General features: G+C 51.8%; 1 protein-coding gene across 20 annotated transcripts in view; it reads right to left on the minus strand.

Annotated features, from left to right (window-relative positions):
* Positions 1-3,213: 3,213 nt before the first annotated feature.
* Positions 3,214-25,155, minus strand: part of CD6 (CD6 molecule) — a 45,720-nt gene continuing 23,778 nt past the window's right edge. The window contains exons 2-13 of one of the 20 annotated variants that reach the window (XM_086383067.1): positions 16,642-16,710; positions 15,335-15,685; positions 14,474-14,785; positions 13,453-13,755; positions 11,886-11,951; positions 9,142-9,282; positions 8,698-8,793; positions 7,351-7,473; positions 5,703-5,774; positions 5,213-5,479; positions 4,825-4,929; positions 3,214-4,307 (exon numbers count right to left, since the gene is read on the minus strand). In XM_086383067.1, the coding sequence (XP_086239193.1) occupies positions 4,243-4,307; positions 4,825-4,929; positions 5,213-5,479; positions 5,703-5,774; positions 7,351-7,473; positions 8,698-8,793; positions 9,142-9,282; positions 11,886-11,951; positions 13,453-13,755; positions 14,474-14,785; positions 15,335-15,685; positions 16,642-16,710 (1,970 nt within the window). In that variant the 3' untranslated portion in view covers positions 3,214-4,242. Of the gene's footprint in view, positions 4,308-4,809; positions 4,930-5,212; positions 5,480-5,702; positions 5,775-7,350; positions 7,474-8,697; positions 8,794-9,141; positions 9,283-11,885; positions 11,952-13,452; positions 13,756-14,473; positions 14,786-15,334; positions 15,686-16,641; positions 16,711-25,155 lie in introns of all 20 variants that reach the window. The other 19 variants (XM_086383074.1, XM_086383070.1, XM_086383073.1 and 16 more) reach the window with 19 other exon arrangements.

The following is a 25,155-nucleotide window of genomic DNA, read 5'->3' on the forward strand; positions in this document are numbered from 1 at the left end:
GGATGTTCTGGGTTCCTTATTCTTTTTCTTTCTCTTTTGCTGCTGAGTAGAGACATTTAAGTTCCTGTGGTTTTAAGTGTGCCCATGATGCGCCCCCACTGTGCAGGGTGGTGGTTTCACCTCGGGGCTTTGGAGTCAGGTAGAAAAGTTGTACTACCTGCCAAGCTATGTGACCTCTGGCTAATCACTTAACCTCTCTGGTCTGGGCCCCAGTTTCTTTATTTATAAATTAGAAAGGATACTAACTTCTCAGAGAACTCTTATGAGGATTATAAGAAATAATACATGCTTGGCACATAGTAAGTGCCACTCACTGTCATCTTTATCACCATCATCGTCACCGCCACCACACCCATGGGATATACTGCAGTTAATGATCCCTTTGTCTGTCTCCCTCAGGGAAGGCCTAGGTTTCATTCCTCTCTGTGCCCCAAGGCCAGCATAGAGTCTGTTGCCTATGGTGCCCAGACTGTGAGTTATCCCATCCCTGAGTTTAGCATCCAAGCACCCAGCAGGTACCTCTGCTGCTGGTGGACAGACGGGCTGGTGTCTCCAGATCTCAGAGCTCAGCTGGTGCTCTGTAACCAGCAGTGTGGCTCCAGGCGGGTACAGGGACAGGTTTCTGCCGGAAGTGCCATGGTTAATGCTCAGACTCTGAAGTCAGATGGCATGTACTGAAATCCTAGCTCTGCCACTTTTTGGCTGTATGACTTGGACATTTTACTTAACCTCTCTGGGCCTCAGTTTTCTCATCTATGAAAGAGAGTTGATGTGAAAACTGGTGGTCTTCAGCCTCTTCTCTTCACAGGCTGGGCCAGCCTCTACCTTGAAAGACACCCAGTTTCTTGCTCTGTCTTTGCTTATGCGATGCCGTCAACTTGGAATGCTCATCCGTCTCCACTCCCATGGCTAACTCCTACCCATCTTTTATGACCCAGCTCAGCATCACTTCCCCAGAAAGCCTTCCAGGATGGCCACCCTCCAGCAGGGACAGGGGCTCTCCTGGGCCCCATGCGTTCCCTGTGCCTCATTCTCTCCCTGTGCTCGCAGAGCTGGAAAATTGCTGGAACGCCTCCATTTCAGATATAGCCCCTCCTCCAAATCAGTGTTTCTGAAATTGGGATTCAGATCCTCATCCACTTAACATCTTTGTATTTCTTCTCCCAGATCCTTGAGGTATATACAGGGTAAGGTCTCTAAAGTGTGTGAGTGTGTTAGTCACTTCGTTGTGTCCGACTTCTTGCCACTCCATGGACTGTAACCCTCCAGGCTCCTCTGTCCATGGGATTTCCCAGGCAAGAATATTGGAGTGGGTTGCCATTCCCTTCTCCAGGGGATCTTCCCATCCCAGGCATCAAACCTAAGTCTTCTGCATTGCAGATGGATTCTTTATGATCTGAGCTACCAGGGAAGCCTGGTCTCCAACGAGTGTGTAGGGCTTCCCTGGTGGCTCAGTGGTAAAGAACCTGTCTGCCAATGCAGAAGACATGACTTTGATCCCTGGGTCAAGAAGATCCACTGGAGAAGAGAATGGCAACCCACTCCAGTATCCTTGCCTGGAGAATTCCATGGAATAGAGGGTAGCACACTTGATTATGATGGTGACTCCCCTGCCAGGCTTCCACTCCTTCTGGTCAGTGCGGGATGTCATTCATCCCAGCCTCTTCAGTTCCAGCTCAAGGTCTGACTCTGTAAGGAATGGTCTGAGTGCCCTGGAGGCATAGAGATGGGGGAAGGGTCTTCCCTGGGAGGAGCTCCCCTCACCCAGCCCAGGAGCAGGAGGGTTTGTGGGTCATGACACCAGCCCTCAAAAAGTCCCTGTCACGTGTGACCCTGGTGGTCCCAGGCTGCCTGAAGGCTGGGAGAGAGCAAGGAAGACATGTCTCACAGTTTCCCAATTTCTCTGAGACTGGTGTGTGTGTGTGTGTAGAAAGGAGGGGCCCGAGGATAGGGAGGTGGCCCTGGTGAGAAAAGAGGGAGAACTCAGAGGTAGCACCCTCTTCCTGTCTGAGCCCCAAGGGACAATGCCTGGGAGGAGTCAGGGCCAAAGTGTGAGTCAGCCACTAACTCTCTGAGTGACCCTGGACAAGTCCCTTCCCCTGGGAGGGCTCAACATCCCCACCTGTGAAATGAGAGTGAGACAAGTCTCCTCCAGCACCAATGCACTAAGACCCCATGAAGACCACGAGAGGGGTCTTCTCATCCCCTCCTCCTTCTTTCACAGAGATCTCTTGCCTCTACTGGCGAATCTACCCATTCGATTCATCTATTGCCAATAGGGAACATCTATTGCCAAGCTTCTAACCTTGCCACCACCTATGTGGTGCCTTCTGCTGCCGTGGATGCGGACGAACTTTATAGCAAAGGCTCAGAGATGTTGAGTGACTTGCCAGAGGCCACACAGCCAGGGCAGTGTGGAGCTAGGATTTGAACCTTAGCTGTCTGCCAAAAAAACTTTCTACAAACCGACCTGGGAGTCTGACCCTGCCCACCCCAGCACTGGCTCCTCCCCTAGGAATCCCCCACCGCCCCAGAAGGGTTCAGAGGGCCTGAAGAGGGGGCCCCTTCACAGCAGCAACCACATCCTGTGACGGTTGCCCTGGAGAGTGCCAGCTTTCTCTGCACCTCTGGGACAGGTGAACAGAAAACAGGCCTGCCCAGCCCCTCAGTGCAGGAGCCACTGAGTGGCCTTCTGCTCCGTCCCCCGGCTCTGGGAGCACTCAGAGAAAATCTGACCCCAGCCATCTCCCCGAAGGCAGAGCTGGGCATTCACTGGTGCAGCTGGGCTAACACCTCAGCCTCTGAGCAGCCTGGGATCCATGCCTTTTCCAGGCAGGTCTGAGGTAAAATCTACTCGTCCTCCCCTGCCTCAGAAGCTTTTGGAAGCCAGATCAAAATTTGTCCCACTGGGGAACAGTGTCCCCCTGGCCCCACTGATCCAGGGCTGGTTGGCAGATCAGGGAGGCAGGTGATATGAACTCGCAGGCGTCTGTCCATCTCCTCCAGGAGAGCAGGCCCTGTGTCTGCTGTACCCCTAGCACTTTTCACGGTGCCGGGCCACAGTACATTTCCAATTTGCCCTGACATTTCCACCTCAATGGACAGAGCTGTCCCCACCCAACACACACACACACACACACACACATACACGTACACACATACACACACAGCCTGAGTTCTGTGAGTTCAAGGACTTGTCACTGCACGCCCCAGTCTCATTCAGCAATGAGTTTAATCTTGGGATACTCAGAACAGGACACCAGAAGCTGGCTCTGAGCCCTCAAGCCTCTCCCTGGAGGCTGCCTGGATGCATTTACAGCTCCAGGAGTGACATTGATGACAACGTTCATCGGGGACGCTCCCATCAATCCAAGCAGACAGGTGGGGACCCAGGGCCTAGTGCAGCCTCCGGGCCCCTCCTGGAAGACGTCTCTATGCTTCTGCCCCCACGGGGGCTGGGCCCCACTCTGGGCCTCTGGGGATAGAGGTGAGGCCTGGACAGGACCATCTTTGTAAACTGTAGGAGGCTCAGAATAAGAATCTGCTGTCCAGGGATGGTCACTGCAGAACAGAGCTGTGTCCCTGGTGGGCTCCAAGCATCTCTAGAGGCAGGGCTGGCCTCTAGCCCCAGCCCTGGTGGTTGGGGAGGGGCAGTCGTCCTGATTGCTGTCAGTTGGCTGTGCCCAGGACGGCTGGACTCCTTGCTAGATGCAGGCACCAACCTGAGCTTAGCCTGGGTCAGCTGATGCCCCCCTCTCCAAGCCCCAGCACCCACCTGTCAGAGCAACACCAGCCCAACAGCTCCTGCATGTGAGGCTCCCCTGCCTCCAGCAGTACCTTTGAACCCTGAGTTGTCAGACACTCAGGCAACCAAAGCCCCAGACACACGAGAACTGGAAGGGGCCCCAGGAATCATCCAGCCTAGCCCCTCCACATGCTCTGCCAAGAACTGGCCCAGACTCTGCTGTTGCTCACCCCCAAGGCAGAGAGCTCACTACCTCTCAGGGGTAGTGCCTGTGGTGCCCTGGGGCTGCTGTTTGGGCTGGAGGAGGGCTGTGCTAGTAGGTTCTGTTGATGGATGGAGGCTAAGCTGTAAGAGGTGTGGACTTTCCTTTCCTGTCTCCAGGGGAGGACTATCAGCCCCTTGGGGATGATCGGGGAGGATGGGGGGTGGGGCATGGAGCAGAGGGAGTATGCAGAGCAGGAGTCTGGAGAGAGGGAGCACACAGAGCTGAACCCGGGCTAGGCTGCTCCGATATCATCATATTCTTCATCAGAGGAGGAGTCAGGCTGGGGAGCATGGGACCCTGTGTGAAAGGGAGGCTCAGGTCAGCGAGAGGCCCAGTCATTGCCCCTGCTGAGCAGGGACAGAGCTGAGCGGATCTGGACCCACCTCGTTCTCCCCCATGATGCTATATGAGACCATCTTATCATCTTGTTCGTGATTACTGCCCTCGATAGAATGTCAGTCCTGAAAGCAGAGTCTTGTAGAGCAGGGTTGTGGTCCCTAAGTGCTGGGAGCCGCTCTGTGACCACCATCTCCCCCATGGGGCCATCTGGCTGCTTCTGCTTGAATGCTTCCACTAATGGGGAGCTCACTTCCTATTAAGGTATTCTCTTTGAATCTCTCTCCATCCCACCTTCATTCATTTTCTCTACCTCCTCAAATTCTTTTTTGTTAAAAACAAAACAAAAAAAAAAAAACCTTACTACTTTTCTTCTTTTCCCCTTGAGCTGATGTATCCAGAGGTCCTCCATTAATCCACCCTCCAGTCCCTCTCCGTGTCCCCTCCCAGGATCCTTCCTCACCCCCGCCACTGGCACCTGGACATCCAAACTGCTCAGCAGAAAGGGGCTGGGGCGGCCGCTGGTAGTTCTGGTACCACTCGCCAGAGGAGGTGCTGGAGCTGTCATCAGCTGAGGGCCCTGCTGGAAAACCCCAGAGCCAGTCACCCTCTGCCAGGCTAGTTCACAAAGTGCCAGAGCTAGAAGGCCCTCAAGACTCGGTAAAGTCCTCAGCTTGACAACTGAGGAAACAAAGGCCCAGAGAGGGCGAGAAACTTGTCCACGGTCACAAAGCAAGTGGCTGCTGAGCAGGGACTAGAATCCTGAACTCAGCCTGGCTCAGGGCTTCCAGCTTTACACGTCCTCCAGTCGGGTCACACATAGAATAGGAGGCTGGAGGAGGTACACAGTCCTGGGCCTACCTTACCTGGAATAGTTGCCTGGGAGCCAGCCAGCTCCAAGTTGGGGGGCTGCTCCAGGAGGGGGTTCCTCTCTGATGAAAACACTTGAGAGCTCCACAGAGGTCGCTTGCTGCTGGGGCTATTACAGTACATCTCCCCCGAAGATGTGCTGGAGCTGCTTTTGCTCCTTGGAGGATGTGGAGGAGGAGGGTCCAGGGAGGGAGGGTCTGCAATGCAGTGTTCAAGGTTGGCAGGTGGGACCTCGGAGGCATGCACCTCTTCCAGTCCTGGGCCTGAAAAAGAGAATGGTGATCAAGAAGATGCAGTGCAGTAAGAGGGCTTTAAGTTAGACCTGAGAAAGAACTTACTGCCAATGGGAATTGGTTAAAGTCAGGAAGGACCTGTTGAGGGAGATTGCACCGATGCTTCTCGAAGTGAGTGAGCTGCTAGGTCCGGAGGCAGTGCTGGAATCCTAGTCACCTCCCTCCCTCCACATGCCTCCCCAGGCTGACTCACCTTCCTCCAGTGGGGGCATCTGGAACCTGTTCTGCTGGGCCTCCTCCTCTGTGAAGCGGTGCCGCTGGGAATCTACAAGCAGAGGTGGCGGTGAGGAAGGAGGTGGGGAAGCCTCCACCTCCTTGACCAGAGGAGCCCAGAGCAGAGGCTAGTGTTCTGTGGGATTCGGGAGGCTGAACAGGGCAGGAGGACCACCCTGACGTATGGAGGGGCTTAGTCTCTTTCATCTGATCCCAGGCTCACATCCTAATCCAGGCAGACCTTGAACCTCAATCTTAAACCAGCCCGGGGACAGGCTGCTTCTGGCCAGAAAGTGGAGCTTTCCCAGAGCGGAAGCCGAGGGTCTGGAATCTGCATCCTGGGCTATGGTACCTCCATTTCAGAATCAGAGAGATGCAGATTCACAGCATCTTAAGGACTTCAGTGTCATGAATCTGGGAGTCAGCTCTTTCAAACGTGTTACTACTGACTTTTAGTCTCGGTGTCATATTAATAGCATTTTGGACTTGCAATCTTTGATCTTACACGACTGGGCTCAGAGTCTCAGATTCTAAGGACACTCCTCTGTGGCTCCCCAAGGTTGGTCCATGGCCCCTCAGACTGGAATCATCCACATTGCCCCTCCCGAGGCCCTGGTTCAGCTGGGGGTCCAGGGGGAGGCAAAGATGGCTCCTGTCCCCGGTGTCCATCCTGCCCACCACGCAGTAAGAGATCTCTGGCCTTCATCTGGACACTCAGCTGCCCAGGGCAAGAGCTTTGTCTCCCTGCCTCTCTTGTAGCTGCTGGGTTTAAGTTCTGGCAGGTAGAAAGTGAGTGGGAGCCGTGTGGGTGTCCCTGGCATGCTGCTTTACAGGTGGGGCATGCCTTGCCTCCCCATTGCCTCAGTCTAGAATGCAGACATGGCAGTGAGCCATTCTGGACCATGAGGACAGGGCAACGTCTTAGGGACTGCAGAGCAGCAGGAAAGGAGCCTGGGCCCCTCCAGCTTATCCGGATGATGTCATTTGGAGGCTGTGTCCCACACAAACAAACTCTCATCCTAGCTTATAAAGTAGGTCACAGGTGGGGCTCAGGAAATTTTGATGAGCTCCCAAGGGATTCACAATAGCTGTGAGAGTCTCTGCTTTCCTCCGACCTCCTTGCATCACGTGGGCTCTGCCTGAGCACTGTTCTTCCTCCTCCTACATCCCCAGCAGGCAGAGAGCAGAGCTGGAGAAGCCAGCTAAGGGGTGCGAGCTGGGCTCATGGTGGAGGTGGGAGAGGAGGTGAGATTGAAGGAGCAGAATGGGACACAGAAGGGGTGTGAGCGTGCGAGAAGCCATCTGAACCGGAGTCCCTCATCTTGTACAGAGATGCAGCCACATTTAGGTGAATGTCGACGGACTGATTTTGAGACCCTGCATGGTCACAAACACCAGAGAAAAGGTAATCCAAGGGGAAATGCCTTGAGATGTCTCCAGGGTCACAACACACTTGGAAAACATCAGTGCAGGACCACTGAGAGTCAGTCCAGTGGTCACAACAATGGAGGTGCCACCCTCGACAAGCAGGAGTCACTGAGGGGAAACCTACTGCAGTTCCCCAGCCAGCTGGGCCCTCTCCCTGGAGCCGGAAGGTGGGCCCTCGGAAGTCGGGCCCAGGCACTCACTGTAGAAGGTGGTCAGGGCCACAGGAGGCTGGGTTCTGAAGTCATAGTGCTCATAGTCTGAGTCCGAGCTGGAATTCGAGTCTTCGGGGGGCGGGGCCTGGACCTGGATGGGCAGCTTGGGAACTGGGGAGAGAACAGAGTTGAGGCATAGCAAGGCAGAGCACAGAAAGGAGCAGAGAGAGGCGGCAGGCAGCATGGATGGTGAGGACCAGAGACGGAGGGGCGGGGAGCATGCCAGGCAGCCCACCTTGTGCAAGACTGTCAGGCCTGGGTTGTCTAAGCTCCCCCCATCCATTTCAAACACAGGAAACTAAATAACAATTTTTTTTTAATTTAACAAACACATAGTAGTCACTACAGGCCAGGCACTATTCCAACATTTACAAATATTGGGATGTCCAAAAAGTTCATCCAGGTTCTTCCATAAGATCTTACAGAGGGCTTCCCAGGTGGCTCAGTGGTAAAGAATTTGCCTGCCAATGCAGGAGATCTTATGGGAAAAAACCCTAATGAACTTTTTGGTCAACCCAATATTATCTCATTTAGTGCTCATAATAACTCTGTGAGGCAGCTACGTTAGGGTCCCCATTTTACAGCTGGGGAAACTGAGGCACAGAGAGAGTCTCACATAGCCCAGAGAAGAGGCAGTGTGGGCTCTTAATCTCTACACCATGATATTCAGTGAGTGGCCGCTCTGAGCTTACCCTTGTGCTAGGTTCTGTGTTCATATTCTCTTCTCAAATATAAGGATCCTGTGTGCAAAGAATCTTTATAATATTTCTCTGAGTTTTGTATTGGTTTTGTGTCATCGAACTCTTTCAAATAAAGGTGATTTAATACTTTCATAACACCATGGGATTAAACTCGAACGCCTTCACAAGACTTTGAAGAGATATACATCAGTATATCATTAAAGATGGATGACTGATTCCTTTTTTTATTTGGAAAATATGAAATACATTTATGTTCCAGGAAAACTTTGATGGGGCTCTGCAGACAGGCTGATTCTGGGCAGACTGTTAGAAGAGGTGATGATGTCACAAACCTACTGGCCAATTAGCAGAACAGAGCTCTCCTTGAGAACTAAGGTCCAAAATGCCTTGGGCCTGTTTTGGTCCAGAATTCAAAAGCCTAGAGCTCTAGAATGAGTGCACTGGAAAGTCATCTGCCCACTGAGGCCCAGACTGAGGCTAGACTTGTTCAAGGTCCCATGAGCATGCGTGGGCTGGCCCAGGTCTCTTCTCCAGCTGGGGCACTGCTTTGACCTAAGCAGTACTGACCCTCCAAAAAGTATTCCCTTTTTGACCTCCCCTGCCCTCCCCAACCCCAGGATAGGCGACATCCTACCTTCTTTGGCAATGGTGATGGGGACCTCTTGATAGTTTTCCATCCCTGCCGGGGTGGTGGTGGGTGAGTGCTGGTGGTTTACCACAGCGGGGAGGGCTGAGGGAGGGGAGGCAGAGATTCTACAAGTCACTTTGTGTGCCTTTCCAGTCTTCCTGGTTCTTTTCTGATAGAGACACTTCCCTCCCACCTTCCCCGCCCCCATATGCCCCTAAACACACACATATACAATGTGGTCCTCCCGTGGACCACTTCTGAAGGGCATGCTGGGAAAATCCTTCCCATCAGGAGGTGCTTCTTGGGACCAGGGCTGGATGGCCATTGCTGGATCACCTTCACTCCTGCTGGTGACCCCCATGGCTCACATCCCCCTGGGAAGACTGCACCTCAGGTCTGCTTGTTTTCATCCCTGGGCATTTCCTGTGGCTCCCAGGACTCTGCACCTACCGTATTTTCCTTTCATTCTCAAGAGGATGATGGCTATGAAAACAAGTGAGATGAGAAGGAGAATTCCCAGAACGATGCAGGGGATGAGGAGCATTAGCTCTCGAGATTCCCAGTCCTTCGTTTTCACAATCACAGAAGAGTCTGGAAGAAAGAACCCCAAATCAGGGAGAAAGAGGAATGGACATGGACTTTTCCTTGTCTGTTTTACCTCTCCTTCCTCTTTGCACCTGACCCACTTCCCTTTTGGACCTCTCCTCTTCCTCCCTTCTTTTTTCCCAATTTTCCGATCTGCTTTTAGGTGCCCTGTATATAGTGTGTGTTCAGTCATGTCTGACTCTTTGTGACCCCCTGGACTATAGCCCACCAGGCTCCTCTGTCCATGGGATTTTTCAGGTAAGAATACTGGAGTGGGTTGCTATCTCCTCCTCCAGGGGATCTTCCCAAGTGAAGTCGCTCAGTTGTGTCCGATTCATTGTGACCCCATGGACTGTACCCCGACAGACTCCTCCGTCCATGGGTTTCTCCAGGCAAGAATCCTGGAGTGGGTTACCATTTCCTTCTCCAGGGGATCTTCCCAACCCAGGGATCAAACCCACATCTCCTGCGTCTCTAACACTGGCAGGCAGATTCTTTATCACTGTACCACCTGGGAAGCCCATCTGGTATATAGTAGGTGCCTGAGAAATGCATACTGAATGAGTCATTGAATGAAACTTTCTCCTGGCCACCAGCCCACATGGATCTGTCTCTGCTCAATAATCACTGAGCACCTACAATGTGCCAGGCACTAGACCTGAGGAGACAAATAGGACAGTAGTGTCACAGGCCTTGAGGGTCTCTGTCTCTGTCTAATGGGAAGATGGATGGACAAGCTGACTCAGTCCAATTCAGTGAGATGCCTGGTGTGATGAAAGTATGGACAGGTGTGCATCCCTCCAAGCGACACTGATTCTCTGTGGGTTAGACCATGGCTGGATTCCCAGAGAAGGTGGCTCTGAGCCTCTGCAGGCAGGGAACAGATCATCAGGAGAGAGAGATCTCCTTCCCTTGGCCCAGATGCATCCCCCCTACTGGAGGTGCACTCCCTGAGGGCAGGAGTGAGGGCCAGAACTCCAGAACTTCCGGCCCTGAAGCCCTGGTGTGACTGTTTGCCTTCCCCTCCCTCCTGGCCCCACCCCTGCTGAAAATAACGCAGAGCAGAGAATGGATGGAGGCCACAATGAAACCCTAACCCTCATCACCCCAGAGACATGAAGCATCTCCTGCTCAGTGCAGAAGGCCTGGGGTGTGCAGACTGCAGGGCTGGAGGAAGGGGAGTGACAGTAACATGGGAGGCTGGGGGGATGAGCTCACCCAGGCCCCCTGACTGGCAGCAGTGTCTGCTCCCACTAGGAGGATCACCCCTCTCCCCGTCCTCACTTTCTCCCCTCCTCTTGAAAATGGAGCAGTTTGGGCCAGGGTGGGAACTGGATGTAGCAGCAGGAAGAAGGTACAAGGCAAAGACTGGGCTAGGGGTCTGGGGGAGACCTGTGAACATGAGCCAAGAGGGTCAGGGGCTGAAGGAGGGGCTGCTGGATCATGGGCTGGAGTGTGGTCCTTGGAGAATAGGTCTCCATAAGTGCTTTGCTCCTCTGAGGGTAGCGTGGTCCCCTACCCCAACCTCAGTAATTAAAAGTGTGAGAGGGTACGTGTAGGGGTCCTGATAGGAGCTCACCCTAAAGCTTTTCATTCCCTCTCTATGCCTTATCCATAGCCAGGTTCTGTGGCAGGACTTGATGGCCTTCTGTCCCCTCCCCAAGCTACCCATTGCCTCTGGAGAGGATCTGAAAGAGGGAGCCAGGAGCAGAGTGAGGAGTAAGCCTATGAATGAGGGCTGACCCCTGTGCTTATCCTGGAGCTGCCAAGGGGCTCCACACCTGGACTAAATCAATAAACAAGAATAACTGATGTCCAGGTAGTGCTTACTGTGTACTGAGCCCTGTTGTGAAGTGTGCTCTTCACCAGAAACTCACAGCAACAATACTAGGTGAGAAGTACTGTGATTCTCATCTTCATTTTGTAGTCTAGGATCTGAGGCTCAGAGAGGTTAAGAATTGCCCAGCATCACACAGCTAGCAAGAGGTACAGCTGAGGGTTGGGCCCCAGAAGTCGACTCCCGTGATGGCTAAGCTACACACAGCTGGAGGACAGACCAAGTGTGGATTTGGAGTTAAGAGCCTCAGATGCAGGTTCCAGGCAACGGTGGCAGGCTGGCAACCCACCCTCTGAGCCTGAGTTGCTACTTCTGTGTAAGGGTTGCGGGAAGACCTCCCCAGGGGGCTGCTGGAAGGATTAAAGGGTTGGGAAATAATGATGGTAAAGCCCTGGCCAGTGCCCAGCACATTATAAACACACTGGCTGCTACCCTCGGCGTCCCCACTCTCTGGCTGGTGTCAGATCAGCTCTGACTCTCTCTAGCTCTATCCTCCTGCCCTATTCGCGCTCATGGAGAGTGGGAAGAGGACTCCTGCCCATGGAATGTCAGGATTCACGGAACTGTGGAGCTGACATGCAGAGGCAGATGAAATGAGCAGAGCACAGAACACCCAGAGAGCCCAGGGACAGTTGGGGAGTCAAGTTCATTGTCTGGAAGTGGGGGGTTGGGGGACAGACCATCAGACCCCTCTCTCAGACACACACACACATACACACACCATGCATGCATGCAAACAAGCTTCTGAAAAACTACCCCCAGGGATACTCACCCACAGTGACCGGCTGACCACTTGCAGGGACTTCAGTAATGGACAGATTGAGCAGACTCCGGGCACCTGTTAGAAAGCACCGCTCATTCACTCAGCACATGCACCCAAACACCTGGGTGGTTGGGCTTTGTGCTAGAAAGTGGACAGGACAGACAAGTGGCCTGAAACTGGGGGCGTGTTCCCACTGGGGCACATGGCTGAGTCCCACACCCCACAATAAAGAGGATCTGATGGATTAAATGCAAGGATGATTCTTTGGTTAAAATAAAGAGCTAATGAAAGAATTAGCCCTTCCTTCTGTACAATCTGCTAGAGAACCCAAATATTTCCCCTTTCCATCTTGTATTGAGTTTGTTCTTCACACCTGCCTCAAGAAGTGGGAAGCTGACAGTCTCATCATTATCATAATCATTTGACTGGTAAGGGAGGGGGTTTACCACATTCCATAGTGGATACTGTCTGATTTCCTAGCTACTCTGTGAAATGCCTGGTATCAACATCTGCATATTCATGAATGAAGCCTCCCAGCTGGTAATCAGCAGAGCCGGAATTCATAGCCTGGTGTCTGAACTCCACAGAGATGCTGACACTGTGTTTGTTCAAGTCTAACGCTTTTGCTTCTTCACATTTTAACACCTCGGAAATTAGGGGTGGTAATATCAATCAATTCAATTGATGGCATATCAAGAGTTTATTTTGGCAGCGTTTTTGTCCCCGATGGTGCATAAAAGAATAACTGTGAAAGTGAAAGTGAAAGTTGTTCAGTCGCATCCAACTCTTTGGGACCCCATGGACTAGTCCATGGAATTTTCCAGGCCAGAATACTGGAGTGGGTAGCCATTCCTTTCTCCAGGGGATGGCTTCCCAACTCAGGAATCAAACCTAGGTCTCCCGCATCGCAGGCAGATTCTTTATCAGCAGATTCTTTATCTTTATTGAGCCATCAGGGAAGCCCAAGAATACTGGATGGGTAGCCTATCCCTTATCCAGTGGATCTTCCTGACTCAGGAATTGAACCGGGGTCTCCTGCATTGCAGGATTCTTTACCAGCTGAGCTACCAGGGAAGCCCAATAACAGTGTGATTTATGATCAATGCCATCTTAGACTCGGTGAAACCCAATTCATAGAGCAGGTAGGAGGCTTTGCTGAAATACATACCAAGTCCCAAGGAATGCCTGGCACCTGATTAGGGCTCCAGACACTGTAGCCCTATTATTAGTGTCTTCTAATTTTTCTTTTTACAGTGATCACCAGCCCTAGGATAGCAAATTGATTTTGTTTCCTGAGCCAACTCCAGTCACTAGGGAACACTGCTTCATATATAATAATGCCTTAATAAAGATTGGATTCATGATTCTGGGGCTGTGACAAGGATCTGGGGAAAAGAATACCTGATCAATACTGTGTACCCTGGGCACGGTAAGGGCCATGGTCCCTCTTATGCCAGTATTTGTCATTCCTAATCTAGCCCAACCTCTGGTCCTTGGGCTACAAGTTCTCAGGTTGTGGATTCAGATGGAATTCCTGGGGATGGGACAGTGGAGTGGGGAGGAGGAGGAGGGGTACCTGAGCAGAGGACCCTGGCTGCCTGGGACTGTCTGCAGAGGTTGGAGTTGTTGAACCGCCAGAAGCATTTGGAGAGGGTGGACTCCTTTCCCTTGCATGAGTAGAACATCTTGCCCGACAAGGAGTGGGGCAGCCCCTTGGGCACCCGGGCCACGGTCCCACAGCCCAAGTCCTGGCAGAGCACGTTGGCCTCTGAGTCGTACCACTCACTGTCACACACTGTGTTCCAGACCCCTCGGAAGTACACCTCCACCTGCCCCTCACAGGGGTCAGTGCCCCCGGTCAGGCGCCAGGACTGGTGCTCTGCAGGGGGTGCGGGGGGTCAGAGTCAGGTCAGGATCCTTTGGGTGGAAACCCCCACCAGCCCTGACCTACAGATGCAGACTCCCCAGAGCCAAGGGGTCTCCAGATGCTCTCCCTTCTGCCTCTGCACGCCCCTCTCGTCCACCCCGTCTGCTCTGGCTGACCCTGTGCTGTCTACATCTCTGCTGCTCAAAGCGTGGTTCAAGGACTGGCAGCTTCGGCATTACCTGGGACCCTGTTAGAAATGCAGACTCTCAAGCCCTGCCTCAGATCTACTGACGCAGAATGTACCTTGGACAAGATTGCTCCTCCCTCTCCATTCTCGGGCTCGAGAAGCCCTGGCTGGACCAGAACCTCATTCCTCATCGGGGGAGCCGCTGACGGCCTCCTCAGGGCCTCCCTGCCTCCAGCTCCCCTTGCTGCACTGAGCCAGGTGACCAACTCTCACTCAGGAAGAGTCTTGTCTCTAATGTCACCCATTCCAGGAGGCGGGCAGGCTTCACCCTCCGCCTCTGCGCTGTCTGCTGCCTCTTAACCCCACCTGGCTGCCTTTCGTAGGTCATGTGCCACTCTCTCTCCTGGATTATGTTTGTTTGGGTCTCACCTTCCCTTTGGACTGGGACCTCCCACGGGCAGGGTGGGTCTCTCCAGCACTCATGGAGGCCCAGCAGGCCTAAAGTGAGTGCTGGATGACCCTGGTTCAGCATCACCCACTCACCTGAACACACCACTCCGGCATCCTCCTTGTGGCCACAGTACCCATTTCCGGGCAGCCCCGGGCAGTGCCACAGGTAGGTCTCCAACCCGGTGCAGTTCACTTGGTCCCAGTGGATGCGTCCTTGGCCAGGGGCGAAGTGCAAGCCAGGCAGGGCCTGGACGGCCCAGCCGCAGCCCAGCTGCCGGCACACCACGTGAGCATCCTCCAGGTCCCATGTGTCGTCACACACCGAACCCCACTGGCCGTGCTCCAGCATCTCCACGCGGCCCTCACATGGGCTGCCACCACCCACCAATTTCAAATCGCGTTTATCTGGGGATGGGAGGAGAATGGGTTTGGGGATTGGAGGGAAGTAGAGGAAGGGAAGGGGTGAGAAGATTGTCGGGACTGGGCAGGGGAGTGTTTCCCCAGGGTTGTAGACCCAGGGAGAGGGGCTTGAGAAGACTGGCTGTCAAGGCTGGAGACCTAGGGTTGGGGAGCCAGTGGGAGGGGCTAGTAGCCTGGTGGGCGGTACTGAGGAATCTCTCTGGGCCGCGTGGGCTGGCTGAGGGGCAGACTAGTGGGTGGGGCTAGAGACCCGGTGGGCGGGGCCTGAAAAGCCTAGGGGAGTCGAAGAGCTAAGAGATGCTGGGAACCTGGCGTATTTATGTACTAGGGGCTAGGGGCGCTGCTGGCGCCTCCGGTGTTGGAACCAGTTGTATAGTTGTATTTGCGTCGCTGGTGGGTGGGGTTTCAGTTCAGAGGGCGATGCTTGGGCCCAGGGACCAGAACTGAGGACAGGAGGGAGGGGCAGGGGCCGAAGGCTTGGGAGGTGGGACGGGCAGGGGGCCTGGCGGCCGGTGCGGGTTGGTCCGCTCGTACCTGTACAGTTGACCTGGGCAGGCCACTCGTCGCTGCGGCAGTCGCGCTCCACCACCTTGCAGCTCAGCCATTCGGGGCCGCTGCACTGGACGGCAGGGGCCAGGACACTTGTGGTGTTCGGGGCCCAGCTGGCGTTCCCCGCGGCTGCCCAGGTCGGCGGCTCCGGGGTCTGCAGGACCGGCAGTTCCAGCGGGTGAGCCCGGCCACAGTCCAGCGAGCTGCACAGGGCGTGGGAGGCATCGAGCTCCCAGAGCGCCCCGCACACGGGCTGCCACGACTGCTGGAACCAGACCTCCACTGTCCCTTCGCAGCGGGTGCTCCCATTCACCAGACGGACCTGGAGTCGCTCCCCTGGAAGCGCCAGACATCAGCTGAGCCTTGGCAGATGCTGATGCTGCTGACCCCAGGGATGGAAGGGGGTGGAGGGGCGCGGACAGCGGCCAAGGGCTTCACCAGGGATCTGCTGCTTAACCTTGGACGGTCCCCTACTCCTCTGGACCTCAGCCTTCCTGTCTGCAAAATGGGGGCTGGGCTGGCTCCTCCCCTGACCCTTTGATCCTCCTTACAATCAGGAGAGGGTAGGGCCGAAGGTGATTAGAGGTTAAGATGAGTTAACCCTGGGGTGTCCAGTCCCCACAAACTCTTCTCTCTTGCCTCCGCCTCCAGAGTTACCTTGTGTGAAAGGTGGTTGTGGGCTCAGAGACACCCCCATCCCTCCTCCCCTCTCCCACCCCCACCTCCTCCCAGTACTATGGGGCCATATTTCCCCTCCCAGACTCCTCCACTATTTTGAGGGTACTACCAAGGAGGATGGGATCATGACCCCAGAACCTTGAAAGATGGACTTGGGGCTGATGATGGGGTTAAAGATGGGCCATTTCAGTGGATGGCAGTTCCTCTTCCCCTGAGCCTGCCTCCTGCTTCTGCCCAGAGTTGCACAAGACTTTGCACAGAGTGGATCCTTAAACATCTGTTGAGTTAAATAAGGCCCCATCTGATGGAACCCCAGTACCCCTACCAAGAGTCCTTTAGCTTGTTCTCAACAAATCCTCTTTAAATGCTCACTGAATACTTTGCCCACATGTGCATGATTTTTGATCAATAGCCTCTCAAAGATGGTAGCACTAAGATCTCAAAGTGAAACTAGTAGTGGAACTTCAGGCATTGGGTCAGGAAGGAGAAGTGTTATCTGAAGTTAGGGAACCTCCCTGGTACCATAAAAACCCATTTCCCTTTTCCATCACACCAGCAGACCACCTGCTTGGTCTCAAAAAGCTGCCTATGAGCCCAGTAAGATCTTTCCTCACCTGGCTCCAAGGTCTGGCTCTCTGCACTGGTGGTGCTGGGCTGGTCAGATGGAGTCAGAGATGGGTGACCTGAAATTAACCAGCAACAGCTGTGGTGGGTGAGTGAACTCCAGCCTGAGGAGGGCACACAGGTGAAGGGTAGGGGGCACTCATTGGAGCCTGCAGTGTCTACATGGGGCCTCTGCTAAGACAGGGCCCTCAACCTTGGGTGCATTTACCTCCTTCAGGGCACAGAAATTCTCAGCATCCCCCACTTCATCTATTATTGTGCACACATGCTCAGAAATCAGAGGAGAGCAGAAAGAACAACTGTGGCTTTGGGGCCAGACCCACTCACTGACTGAGTGAGCACAGAGGGGTTACTCACTGCTCTTGGCCAGAGTCCCAACTTGTTTACAATAACACTTAAGAAAGTATTATAAAGCTAAAAGGAGACAATACCAGTAAAATACTTCACATATATAAGTAGCTCGAAAATGGGAGTTATTATTAGGAAAAACACTTTTGGTTTGGAAAATTTGTTTGAGAAATTCACACCAGACTTTAGCGTAGTTGGCACATCCTGGACTGGGAGCGGTTGGACTACGAAGTACCTTCAGACACTGAGAAACTAACATTTGCCGAGGGCCGATTATATGCCAGGTCTTTACATACAGTATTTCATTTTCCTTCAATAACACAGTGAGGTAGGTATTAGCATCCACTTTTTAGAAATTAGAGAAGGGAAGCCCAGAAAATAGAAATCAGTTGTCTGTGCCAGACTGTGTCTGTTTATTCTTCCAGAGCCTCTGTCCACTTTGCCCTGAGAGGCTGACCTGTTTGGACTACATCAGCAACTTGTAGGGCCCTTGGGCTTCTGTTGGGCTCAGCCAGTGGTGAGCCCCCACAGAGAGACGAGGGAGGGGAGGAGTGGAGTCGTGGAGTTATGCTCCTGACTTCCTTCTCGTGAGATCCCTTGGGTAGCCTGATCCTTCATCTGAAGGTCATTGCTTATCTCCAGGGGCTCACCTCTGCTTGACTTTCTCCTTCTGGATCTCATTGACTGCTCTGTGGTCTTGTCTCCTCTGGCTAAGGGTGGTGACAACTCAGCTGCTCCAAGCACCTGGTTATCACATTATTCTTTCCAAGTAAGACCCCTTCAAACTCCTATTTTGAAGGTGCCACCTGTTTCCCGTTGGGATGCTGGCTGATACATGGCCTGAAGCCAGCCAGCTAGCAAGTGACAGAGCCAGGATTTGAACTGTCTCTAAGGAATGGGCTCCATGCTGGGCATGGATATTCTGGTTTGCAGAAGCGTAAAGGGGAGATATGGTTGGGACTGTGAGCTTACTAAGGAACTCCTCTGAGGTTCCAGATTCTCCTGTCCTTAGTTTGGAGCCCTTGATGTCTAGGCAGAAAGACGTGTGCCCACTGCCAGGCCAAGGTAGGTAAGAGTCAATGAGCCTCCTCCATCTCTTTCTGCTCTGTTGTGGCCGAATTAGAGATCCTGGATTCCAGATTCAACCACAGGATGGAGGGGGATGTTGACCCATCTTGAATTTTGTGTAAGAAGTGAGGCTTTTTAGTGTTAAGCCACTTAGCGACTCAGCAACAACTAAATGAAGAGTTTTGAGATGTATTTATTATCACAGCCTAGCCCGGCCTGGCCTGAATAATACAAGAGCTGAAGATTCAGGCATGACTACTACACAATCTCAGCCTCATCTGAGAATATTCCATGGACTCACTCCTGGATGAGCATACACGCCTGTGCATGTGCACACACACACACACACACACACACGCATGCGCGTAACCTGCAGACATAGCTCCCCTACAAGCATCCAACTAGGCTACTCCATCACTCAGACAGAAAACAATCAGACCTTTAATTGCCTGCTCTCACCAACTCCCTGGTTGGCTGCCCAGCCTGACCTCCTGAGGGTGAAATGACTCAGAATTCAGAGCACAGACTCTGCTGCTAATATCAGAGTCGGAGCAAGAATTCAGATACCCTCAAGTTAGAATTGCAGAATCTCAGTTCCCACAGCAATGGTCCCAGAACTCCAGTGTAATTGTTATTTCTGTGTGTGCTGGGGAAAGGGGGAGTGGATGGGGGAATTGGAATGCTGGCTGCAGTGCTTGAGTGTGTGATTGTGGGGTGTGTGTGTATGTGTGTATGTGGTTGTGGCAGTATGTGTACCCTGATGTGTATGTCTTTGCACGTATATATGAGTGTGTATGAGGCTGTAACTGTATGTGTGTATTAGGGGGGCTCTAGCTCACTTCTCTACACCTCTCTGTGGGTCTGAGAAAATATTTCTCATACATAAAGGCACACATGTTTTCAACTAGATCAGAAAACCCTGGAGGGCAGGGCCAAAGTCTGGGTCAGCCCCACATCCCCCAGGGTGCCCAACACAGTGTTTGTTGATTAACTGACTGAGTGAAACAGTGAGCAGGGGGTGTCAACTCCAAGGACAACTGTTGCCAGGGCAGTTTATTAATACCAGCGATACTCTATTTGTTTTCTGTGTCACAGGCATTTTCCTGTCCCTTATCTCAACAAGTGAGGTTGACTTTTGTGTTTGGACTTCTGTGCTGCAGAAACAAAAGCAGACATTACCTCTCAGCCTCCTTCCATCCGGGCCTCAGTTCACAGAGGGCCCAGTGCAGGATCCGCACTTCCCAGAACTCATTTCTGCCTATGTTTCACATTTTCCCATAAATTTGATTCACATTTTTTCTGCAATAAATTCATTTGAAAAGGAAACTTTACCCTGTCTTAAGATTTCACTTTACAATGCAAAGATGCCTGAATGTAAAAATATTCATTACAGTTTTTTGAACAGCAAACAATTGGAAAAAGTGAATGCCCATGTGTTGGGAAAATTGCAGAATAAAGATGGTCCATTTACATCATGACATCTTATGCAGCCTTTGTAAAGAATGAAATAGACTTATACCATTTGGAGGGATTTCCATGGAAATTGGTATGATTATGTGAACATGGAGGAACGTATGGAAGAACACAGACCAGGTTATGAAAACGGGCGGTTAGGACTCAGTGCTTCCGCTGCCAAGGGCATGAGTTCAATCCCTGCTGGGGGAACTAAGATCCCACAAGCCAGGTGGCCTGTGCCCTGCACTTAGAAAAGTCTTGGACTCGGTCTAATGCTCTGTTGTCTCCATCTCAACATTCTTAACAATTTTGAAGCATAAGATACTGCATTTTCATATTGCGCTTAGCCCTGCAAGTTATGCTGCTGGTCCTGCCAGTGGGAGAAGAGAGGAGGGAGAGAAAAAAGAAACAAGTGATGAAAGAAAGAGAAAAAAGGCTACACTTCAAAAAATCATGTATATAGATGATTGTACACGATTTTATATAGACTCCATCTATATGAGATTAGGTACAGAGGTAGGTATGCAGAAAAATTAGAAAATATAGCAATATAAATGGGTATTTTGTATTGCTTGCCTAAAACAGAAAGGAATTGTAAAAATAAATACACTAAAAATAAAGCCACCTTAGGGACTTCCCTGGTGGTCCAGTGGTTAATGCTCCATGCGTCCAGTGCAGAGTGTGTCGGTTTGATCGCTGGGCAGGGAACTAAGATCCCACATGCTGCACAGTGTGGCCAAAAAATAAAAATGAATAAAGTCCTATATTCTCCCACATAAATAAAAATAAAGCCACATTATAAATGTTGAAAGACACACCATCATCAATTAGAGACTCTTTGAGGAGATCAGCAAGAATGACAGAGCCCTGAAAATAAAATAATTGAAAACTTTTCTTGCTAAGTAGCTCAGTGTTATTTAATGCTCAGTTCATTTACCACCTGAAACTCTCCTGTGTGTGTGTTAATTGCTCAGTCATGTCCAGCTCTTTGTGACTCCATGGACTATAGCTCATCAGGCTCTCTGTCCATGGGGATTCTCCAGGCAAGAATGTTGGAGTGGGTTGCCATTCCCTTCTCCAGGGGATCTTCGCAACCCAGGGATCAAACCCAGGTCTCCTGCATTGCAGGCAGATTCTTTACTCTCTGAGCCACCAGGGAAGCCTCAAATTCTCTTGTATACCCAGAAAACAGTCTTGAGTTGAGCCCACATTCTGGAAACTTATGGATCAAGAGGGATAAGGAAAGGAGGGGAGGATTTCCCAGCAAGAGGAAAGAAGCTGAGAGAGCTACCTCTGGCCCAGGAAGGTGGCAGCTTTTTTAGGCTAGTCCCAAGCAGAGTGGGGCAGGACGTTACCTGGGGTGGCAAGAGGAAGATGCCAGGGAAGGAGGAAGTGAAGGAGACAGAGGACGGGGAAAATGAATGCACTGCAGAGCCACCTTTCCCAAAGCCCAAGAAAATGGGCCACTCCTCCCCTTCCTGGGTCACCCAGGCCCGTGGGATTGCCCCTTGGCTTCTGGGAAATGAGAGACACAGGGAGGGAGGAGGTACAGACACTGAGGGAAAGGGGGGTGTTTTCCCAGTCGATGCCCCAGCTGGCCAGCCCAGTGTCAGAACAAGGCCTGCGGGGAGAGTTTCAGGTCCCTGTAGGGGCTGTGGGAACTCAGGCCTGGCCACACCCGGCACACCCACATAGGGGAGTGAGATAAACACCATCTACCGTAGCTGAGGGAACCTGCAGCCCCGGCGCCATCGATGTCTCAAGGAACAGGTGGGTGCATGGTAGATGCTTACTGAGTGGATGATGGATGGAGAGATGCTGTGCAGAAGCGAAAGAATGGTGGAGAAGGACTTTCCTGGTGATTCAGTGACTAAGATTCCAGGTGCAGGGAGGCCAGGTTTGATCCCTGGTCAGGGAGCTAGATCTCACATGCTACAACCTGGTGCAGCCAAATAAATAATTTTTTTTTTTTTTTTTTAATGAAGAAGAAGAACCAGTGTGGGGAACATGGAAGGTGATATTTGCTGAAAGCATATCTTTCTTTCTTTAATATCAGTGTAAAGTGTTTGTGAGCACATGTGTCAACAGCCTTAAAAATAAAAAACAAACCAGGCCCTTCTGATCCAGTAATTCCACTTCTGGGAACCTTTCCTAAAGAAACGATCAGGAATACAGTACTACATAGTAGTAAGCATCCCCAAGTCGGAAATTGGAAAGTTCTCAATTATTTTTTTCTGGCTGAGCCCATTTGTAACTATGTGACTCGGGCAAATCATTGACCTCACTGAGCCTCAATGGCCCTTCTGTAAAACAGGAGCAACAAGCACTCACACAGCAGGCTTACCGTGAGGATTAAGGGAGATGATGCAGCCAGGGAGCTCAGTGCCTTGGAGCACCTTGAGCTGCTGCCCTATTAAGTAAAAAGTCTGAGGCTATGTAGTTTCTAATAGTAAATATAATAACAACAATAACAACAACAACAACAACAACAAAACCCAACCGGAGACCACTCATTTGTCTAGAAAGAAAGGGGAGATTGGTTAGGAAATCACAACATGTAAAAAATATTTGCAAGAAAAAGTAACCAAGAGTTTTTAAGGACATGTTGCTAGGTTAAGTGATCAACTTAAGCAGGGAAAGATCAAAGGCCGGAGGAGAAGGGGACGACAGAAGACGAGATGGTTAGATGGCATCACCAACTCAATGGACATGAATTTGAGCAAGCTCCAGGAGATGCTGAAAGACAGGGAAGCCTGGCCTGCTGTAGTCTATGAGGTCACAGAGAGTCGAACACGACTGAGTGACTGAACAACAACGAGCAGGAACACAGTTCTCTCTCCCGCCCAGTGCCCGCCCTGCCCTTGGCTTTAAGCTTCTGAAGGTCTTCCAGAACCCAAATTCAACTCTCTGTTCTAGCCTCTCCTCACACCCTGGACTTTTCCTCTGTGACCCCAGCCAACAGGCAAGTCTGTACTTTGTGAGCAGTTTCATTGCCATAAGTCCTATGAGATTCTAAGCATCCCATGTGTACCCCAAGGCCCACAGACCCCAGTGCAGCGTTCTCCCCAGCTGTTGCTCTGGGGCACTGCTGCGGAAAGGGCAGAGTGCGCTCCTCTCCAGGACTAGGACCAGGCCCCTGGGGCTGCAGAGCCCACAAGCTTTGGGAGCAGCGTGGGCCTGATGGCCTGGACATCACCATGAATCATGTTCATGCAGACCCACTTTTGTTACCTGAGAAAGGTGATGAAGACTAGTTGACCCCAGGATGGCTTGCCTTCCAGGCTGGAGCTGGGGGCCCAGATATTCACAGAGGGCAGCACTGGTTCAGAGAGCGGTCCAGAAATGTCCAACTGACCCCTGGCCCTGAGAGTCACTGGGTGGGCCCTGGACTGCCATTCCCAGTTTGCAGACGGACATTTGGGAGACAACCAGATGGGCACCTAGTGTTCTACTTGCAACCTACACTGAGAGTCGTTGCCCATCTCAGGGATCTCAAGTTCAAAGGATAGGGAATAAGGGAAGGACATTGTGGTTCTTCCCATTGCTCTGATGGGGAAAGTGGAGGCCCCAAGACATGCCGAGTACCCCCTACAATCTCCAGGCACAGCTCAGTGATACAGTTGACATTTATTCACTACTTTCATACACCAGTCCTTTTAAAAATACTTTAGATGAATTAACTGATTGAATTCTCATAGAGAGTCCACAAAGTAGGGAAACCAAGGAGCAAAAAATTTAGTAGTGATTTGCCTGAGTTGACACAGCTAGAAAATAGCAAAGCTAGAAGTCTAACCTATAGAATCGGACACAACAGCAACTGAGTGACTGAACAAGGATTCGAAACCAGGCTGACTGTTTCAAGAACCCACACTCTTAACCAGTCTACTCCACTGGACTTGAATCCAGCATCCTGCTTTCTGGTTCAATAACCATGCCGAGGGTAAGGCGCAGAGATCTCTGACCACTCAGGTGGGCTTCCAAACTCCTCCCAACTCTACCATGCTCAGCCAGCCCTGAACTCAGATAGCCCACCCCCAAAGGTGATATATCCCGTTGTCTCCCACATGTCTAGGGGTTAGGATTCCTGGGTTTGACCTAGGCAGTCCGGTTTCAACTCCCCGTGGTGGAGTACCACCCTTGTGGAGAAGGAAACGGCAACCCACTCCAGTATTCTTGCCTTGAAAATCCCGTGAACAGAGGAGCCTGCCAGGCTATGGTCCATGGCGTCACAGAAGAGTTAGAGACGACTGAGCAACTAAACAACAAACGAAGGTGATACAACTCAGCAGCCAGTCAAGCCTCAGGGACCAAGTCCTAAAAGGGCCCTGACTGTAAAGATGCGCAGAAGGGAGGAAACTGTCCTTTCCCAGGGCCGGAGCCTCTGGGATGGCTTGTGTCCCCTGGCCCCACAACAACGACAAGATGAGGTCTGGCAGCCCAGCCAAAAGCGTCCCCACCTCTTCTCCACTTGTTCTCCACACAGCCTGGCTTCAGAGCCACCTGAACTCCCTTGCCTCACTTCTGAGGCCGCAGGAGAACTGGTTGGAAAGGAAGAGCCAATCAATGACTAATACCCCCAGGGAATTTAGGGGGAGGAGCCTGAGCCGAAGAGTATGGAATTCCAGTGAATGTTTTTTTTGTTGTTGTTTTTAGAAAAGTCCTTTGAGGTTGTTGATGGAGAGCAATTATTTTTGTTCTTTGTTTTCTAAGTTTAATACTAGTTTTATTTACTAATAGCTAAGAAAAGCCATTGGAGAAGGCAATGGTACCCCACTCCAGTACTCCTGCCTGGAAAATCACATGGACAGAGGAGCCTGGTAGGCTGCAGTCCATGGGGTCGCTGAGAGTCGGACATGACTGAGCGACTTCACTTTCACTTTTCACTTTCATGCATTGGAGAAGGAAATGGCAACTCACTCCAGTGTTCTTGCCTGGAGAATGCCACGGACGGGTGGGCTGCCGTCTCTGGGGTTGCACAGAGTCGGACATGACTGAAGCGACTTAGCAGCAGCAAGAAAAGCCATGACAAATCTAGACAGCGTATTAAAAAGCAGACACATCACTTTGCCAACAAAGATCTGTATAGTCAAAGCTGTGGTTTTTCCAGTAGTCCTGTCCAGATGTGAGAGTTGGACCATAAAGAAGGCTGAGCGCCTAAGAATTGACGCTTTCAAATTGTAGTGCTGGCAAGACTCTTGAGAGTCCCTTGGACTGCAAGAAGATCAAACTGGTCAATCCTAAAGGAAATCAGCCCTGACTATTCACTGGAAAGACTAACGCTGAAGTGAAGGGCCAATACTTTGGCCACCTGATGCAAAGAGCCAACTCGTTGGAAAAGACCCTGATGCTGGGAAAGACTGAGGGCAAGAGGGGAAGGGGGCAACAGAGGATGAGATGGTTGGATGGCATCACTGACTCAATGGACATGAGTTTGAGCAAACTCAAGGAGATAGTGAAGTACAAGGAAGCCTGACATGCTGCAGTCCATGGTGTCACAGAGTTGGACATGACTTTTTTTTTTGTTAAGTCACTTCATCGTGTCCGACTCCGTGTGACCCCATAGACGGCAGCCCACCAGGCTTTCCCGTCCCTGGGATTCTCCAGGCAAGAACACTGGAGTGGGTTGCCATTTC

This window comes from Bos grunniens, chromosome 29 (genome assembly GCF_055505025.1).
Source record: "Bos grunniens cultivar Pamir isolate PY7600 chromosome 29, Bosgru_T2T1.0, whole genome shotgun sequence".
Lineage (NCBI taxonomy): Eukaryota > Metazoa > Chordata > Mammalia > Artiodactyla > Bovidae > Bos > Bos grunniens.